Source organism: Sesamum indicum, unplaced genomic scaffold (assembly GCF_000512975.1).
Source record: "Sesamum indicum cultivar Zhongzhi No. 13 unplaced genomic scaffold, S_indicum_v1.0 scaffold00165, whole genome shotgun sequence".
Taxonomy (NCBI): domain Eukaryota; kingdom Viridiplantae; phylum Streptophyta; class Magnoliopsida; order Lamiales; family Pedaliaceae; genus Sesamum; species Sesamum indicum.
This window is the reverse complement of record NW_011628069.1, coordinates 203,742-209,833: the sequence shown is the minus strand read 5'-3', so window position 1 is coordinate 209,833 and position 6,092 is coordinate 203,742. Positions and strand designations below refer to the sequence as shown.

The 6,092-nt window shown below is 36.5% G+C and overlaps 1 protein-coding gene across 1 annotated transcript in view; it reads right to left on the bottom strand.

Annotated features, from left to right (window-relative positions):
• LOC105179535 (serine/threonine-protein kinase CTR1) overlaps positions 1–6,092 on the bottom strand; it is an 11,102-nt gene that overhangs the window by 1,905 nt on the left and 3,105 nt on the right. The window contains exons 4-15 of the mRNA XM_011103187.2: positions 5,999–6,092; positions 5,282–5,385; positions 3,920–4,128; positions 2,569–2,694; positions 2,261–2,476; positions 2,094–2,134; positions 1,814–1,882; positions 1,632–1,732; positions 1,447–1,531; positions 1,197–1,295; positions 590–658; positions 368–499 (exon numbers count right to left, since the gene is read on the bottom strand). The exon at positions 5,999–6,092 is cut by the window's right edge and continues 17 nt beyond it. Of these exons, the coding sequence (XP_011101489.1) occupies positions 368–499; positions 590–658; positions 1,197–1,295; positions 1,447–1,531; positions 1,632–1,732; positions 1,814–1,882; positions 2,094–2,134; positions 2,261–2,476; positions 2,569–2,694; positions 3,920–4,128; positions 5,282–5,385; positions 5,999–6,092 (1,345 nt within the window). The remainder of the gene's footprint in view (positions 1–367; positions 500–589; positions 659–1,196; positions 1,296–1,446; positions 1,532–1,631; positions 1,733–1,813; positions 1,883–2,093; positions 2,135–2,260; positions 2,477–2,568; positions 2,695–3,919; positions 4,129–5,281; positions 5,386–5,998) is intronic.

The window sequence follows — 6,092 nt, the reverse complement described above, 5'->3', positions numbered from 1 at the left end:
TACATTCTCTGGCCCACTGGCAATCCACTTAGGATTAAAGATTATGAAAATTTAATCTTCCACCCCTTGGACGCATCTTTAGGTTGTAGACTAGTATTGAACCATAAAGTTAAATTTGCATTCCTCCTAAATGTAGAACAAATATATAGCCGTAACACCTCTTCCACTATACATATATTAGAAATAAGGTCGACAGTAAATTTGTTATTTTACTGGCACTGTAACTTATTCTATGGTCGGACTACAGGACGTAAGTGTATTTTGCAAATAGCAAAGGGGCTGTTCTGGACTTAGATCCAACTGGAAGGCAGGTGCAGACGCAAATTACCCTTGATTTATCTTTAAATATCAAAGCCTATTCACAAACCTGTGCCGGATTCAAGTTACCCCAGGGTTGCTGCAAGGTCGCCAGCTCCCATAAAATCACACCAAAACTGTAAACATCCGATTTTTCATTGGATGGATCGGCACGGAGGACTTCAGGTGCCATCCACTCAGGCTACCAGGGAAGAAAAGAAATTCACTTACTCAATGAAAATAACGAACTGGCAAAAGGTTAAGGCATCACATCATCGCAAAAAAAGCTTACAGTTCCAGCTGCAGACTTGGATGAAAGAAATGTGTTTGCTTTCAAACGGGAAAGACCAAAATCAGCAACCTGATGCAGGAAAACACAACTAAGGATCTATACAAAAGAAAGGAACTGAAAGATTCCAGTCGATATAGAAAAGTTGATCCAAACAAGGGCACATTCAACCAGAATGTATTTTCATATAGACCGGTTTCAAATAGAAAGGAAAGTAAAATACATTGCCATGAACAAAAATGTAGATGTAACTACAGGAGTAGAAAGGCATAAGAAAACCACACCACTAATTTTGCAACAAGTTTAGAGCAAAGGGACAATGGAGCTTCTGAGAGAGAAGGATCTTTAACATTTTGAATCAGAAACTTTCAGAAGATATACATAGCATAGCATTGGTTTAAAAATGTTAACAGAACGATTTCTCCCTGCCAAGAGAAGCCGTTGAAAACTCAAAATAAGCTTCATATAATTAATTCTTTATCCTCAAAATATAATCCAGCTCGCCTAATACCATATTTTATACTTAGTGTAGGAATAGCTTCACAAAATAACTCCTCAGTCTACATACTAGATGCAGCAATATGCATGCTGAAGACAACCTTTTCCTTACCTTCACAGTGTACTTTCTGTCAACTAAAAGATTAGGAGATTTCAAGTCCCTGTGTACAATTGGAGGATTGTGTTTATGAAGATAGTTCATCCCCTTGGCCTGTAACAAATGTATCAGTCATCATGCAAAAATTCAGAATGTAACAGAGTGAGAGAGTTAGGCCAACAAATTCTACAGGTGGAGAGTGAGGGATTACTTGAATACTTGATTTTGAAATGGAAGCTGCTAACAAAGTCAATTGAATACATACCACATCATAAGCCATGCTCAATCGACGTCTCTCATCCAAGACTTCATTTGCACCAGATTTATGCAAAAGCCTATACAGACTACCTCTGAAGAAGAAAGCAAAACTCATAAACAGTTAGAACAGCAGTACATGAGCTATGATAATAATGATAATAAACTCTGGAGTTCGAAATTAGTAACATATACCTTGATAAATACTCTGTTACAATGGACAATTTTGGCGGCTCCATTACAGCACCCATAAGCAGCACAATATTTGGATGGCGCAACCTTTTCATGATTGCCACCTAAACCCAACGGCAAAAGTGGGGCTAAAGAACAAAAGAAAGTAGGAAGATCAGAGTAGATTAACAAGAAATAGCACCTACCTCCCGTAAAAATTCCTTGAACTGTTCTGCATGGAAATCTTGTTCCATGAGAATCTTCACAGCAACATCCTGGAAGGCATCATTTCTTGTAAGCTTAAAAATTGTTATATTGGAGTCCAACAGTGAAGAAAAGGAAAATATCCAAAATCATAGAAGTTGATCACAAATGTAATGCATCTAGAACTTGATCCTCCAATAAACCAACCGCATGGACGATGAGTTCAGGGTCCAAGGAAATAATACATTTAATATCTCTTGAATAGAGGGATAGATATCTTACGCAGCCATTCCATTCAGCACGATGAACTGTACCAAAGGAACCTACAAAATCAAATGAGTCGAATAATTAGGTGACATTCAGAAGAACAAGAAAGTGATTTCTTCATAATGTAAAATAACAATAGAGTCTATGCTGACAACACTCCAGGAGCAAGCAGATGAAAGTACCTGCCCCAATTGTCTCCTTTAGAACAAGATCACTCCACGGAATTTTCAGATCTTCAGCATCAAAGCCCAGTTCAGCACTTGTAGATGGAACTAGTAAACCTCCTTTACCAAACCGCGTATCTCTATTCACAGGTCCTCTAAGATTCAGCAGAGCATTAACATCTTTATGACCAATTGGAGGGGCAAGCTTTAAAGGTGTCGCGTCTTTGACTATATCTGTGGAAATTACAATATCCCGAGCATTAGAGCATATGGAAAGCAAGTTTCCTTGAACCCCATATAGTTATTTGTTGGAAATGGTAGCACACCAGAAATTTTCTCTGGATTGCTTGAGCCGGGAGGAGAGCCAGTTCTGTCCTCATGGTTCCTTTCTGATTGTTTAGGATACATAGAATCATCAGTATCTCCATCAACTACAGTTCCAGCTGTCTCGACTGACAAGTTCAAGCCAACCATATCCATTGGATTGGTCATCAATATTTAAATACATACAATTTGAGCAATTGAAAAACTAAATAAGCAAATGAGGATACTTGGGAACAAAACGAGTAACTTACCAGAAATATTTGGTTAACCCATAGTGCAAACATAAACACCACTATAATTACACAACACAAACCAATTTACTACTGATGCAAGAAAAAATTTCTCATCCAAGGCAAACACCATCTCTACCACTGTTAAAACAATACTCTGACAGCCAATGGACAAACAGAGCCCCAGAAAATGCTGGCATTATATAATCTCAACACCCATTTCATATTACAAAGAAAACAACAGGATAATGAAGGAAATTGGATTCAAGCAATGCTCTTAGGGAATCATCAAAACTTGACAAACCCAGATGAGCGATGCTGAATCTAAAACTAACTACAAGGCATGTTAAAAGATGATTAAAACAAAGTAAGCTTAGGCATCCAAAGTGACAGGTTAGTAGATTAGATTTCGATGCTGAGCAGGCAGTTATTTCCCAAAGTAGGTTAGGAAGTTACACTCTGGTTTGAGTCATTGTTATATGGTACTCCTACAAGACAAGTGAGAAGACTCAATATACTTGGGTAAGTTCAAGGTACAGTGGCTTGAGCTTTACGGCAAGCCCAAAAAACATATGTCAGCCTTTGACATTAAATGGACTTCCTAGGGTTCCTGCCAACAAGTAGAGTACTACTCATCCGTGGTATTCTCTTAAGCAGAAAATAAATGGATTGTAGATTACATGACTTATTTGGAGGATTTTATTGTTTCTTGTGGTTCTGTGGCCACAGACAGAGTGTTGCCACTAAGGAGGACAGGCAGGAGGAGCTTAGAAGTAGAAGAGGAATAAAAATAAAAGAAAATAGAATCCTAACTTGGTGCAGACCCAACTTATCTTAGTTGAGGGAACAGAAAATAGGAATAAGGTGGACAACAAAGAGACAAGGTTGTACTGGCAAGAATTTTATGTGATTGCTCCTTGGTAGTGGCATTATGTAACAAGTAACATGCACAAAGTAAAAACTAAAAGAAGACAGCACCATGTTAACAGATAATGCTGAAGCAAGGACAATGAATTTCAGAAACCTGAACAAAGCTTGTGAATATGATAGCCCAAGTGAAGGTTATAGAGATTCACCAAAAAATCAACAATGTGCAGGAGAACTCAGTTACATAGATAATCACCTGCTAAAGAATCATCGAATATGAGATTAAGCGATTGAAAGTCCGAGAAATACTGTTTGGCCAGCAGCCTGAAATCAATTGTAGGCTCCACCTGCTTCAATCGTGGAAAGCGCAATGGTGAAGAGATTAAAATTGTAGATGGACCATTTAGCAAAGAATCTGGCTCGCATAAGCATCCTGGTTTCCCGATTAGATCAATAAAATACTCCCTGGCATGTGGTACGAACATGGTTAGATCAAAGTAGCAATTGTATATACCTCAAATGAATAATATTAACCAGCACAGATACACCACAGTTTATATGTGGGTAAATTACAACAACTTCCCTAAAACTTGGTATAATTATGAATATCCCCTTGTTTGGAAAATTATCAATATGGCCCCTGATTTTAACGGGTATCTAACAATCAACCGAATCCGTTAGTCTTCATTAGGTTTCCATTCATTTTTTGTGGTGAACGACCAAAATGCCCTTGTGGACTAAGAACATAAATTTTATTTATTTTTTAAAAAAAATAATTCTTTTATGGGTTAAGTGGATAGTTCTTCTAATTTTTCAAATTTTTCCACCCAACCCGTCCGAACTTTTCACAAACTTTTATTTTTTAAAAAAACTAAATCAACAAGAGCAAAGTTGACAATTTCGTACCTCCATCCAAGAATTACATAATTTCATCAAATATCATGGAGGTATTTGTAATTTATCAACAATGAGGGGTATTCGTAATTATGTCAAACCTCAGGGGAGGTCGATGTAATTTAGCCTTTTTATGTAGTTGTAGCAATTTTGAAAGTTGACAATCTAAAATAAGAAAAAATTGAAAACGGCCTTTTGAAAATGAAACCAAACAAAATCACAGAAACCCCACAAATCAGAGTAGCCCACATCCTCAAAGAATTGAAATGACCGAAAAGGATAAGGACGTGACCCAAGACAACATTATTTTCAACCAATTTTCAACAGAGAAATCCAAACACATTTTTTTTTCGGATAAGCCAACAGAGAAATCAAAACATTGTTACTAAATAGAGACCAAAAATTCATAGTAATCAACTTAAAAGAATTGAAATGATTGAAAAGAATAAGGACTGTTGCTCACAGAAATACCATAAAAGCAGAACATTAAAACATTAACATATTCTCTCTACAGGGTAAACATATTAGCTCCAAAAACACACAAAAACTTCACATTCTATAGATAATAGAGATAGGCTATTAGCATCGCACATCTTGTTTTTGTCACCTTTAATGTGAAATTTCCCATTTTCAAACCGGGTTAGTAGCATTTGTTCTTTGTTCCAAGTTCCAACAATAAACAAATGGATGCCATAATTAAAGCATTTTAAGCAATAAGATATACCTGTCAACAGCAAATTGAACAAGACATGAGCATGCATCTTCTCGAGTACAATATTTACATCCTTTTGCAATTCGACATGGTAAGCCAATAAAATCAGCTAAAACCTGCCAAATGATAAATATGATTAAGTGCCACTTTGTCTGTGGAGTATCATGTGAAATGAGGAAAACACATGAAATAAAATAAGGAAAGAAATCTCATAAGATAGAATGGGAAACCAAAAGCACGAGACAAGAAATGTTCAAAGAAATAATGTTAAACTGCAAGAAAAATAACAAAAAATGCAACTGCTTGGTACTAAGTTATTCCTGTTTCTCTTTTTCTATGTTCAAGATTTTAGAAGCAACAAAAGAAACATGTTTGGTACACCTTTTTGTGCTTTTCTTTTTTGGAAAAAGTTTCAGGAATAGAATTGAATTAAGAAAGCTACCTGAAAATGTATATTGATCAAATTAAAAAAGGAAAAGGGAGAGAAATATAATAAATAGTAGAAAAATAATAATTGGGTTTATTTGTCAAATGCTAGTTGGGCCAAATGCTATGTTAGACAGCATTAGATATGGACAACAAAGAACAGGGGATGGCGAATTGGACCAACATTATCACTGTGGGATATTTGGTGGACGTAGGTGTCCTTGTCGGCACCAGAAAGGTTAAAATTGCAAAAAATTGTATAAGGACAAATAAGTGAAAAGAACAAAGAACATAGTCGCATACTTTGAATAGCAGAGAGCGGTGCCTGCATAGTCCAACAGACAGACTGCCAATAGGGAGCACAACAGACCCCAAGCAATCTTTTAAGCTATTACTG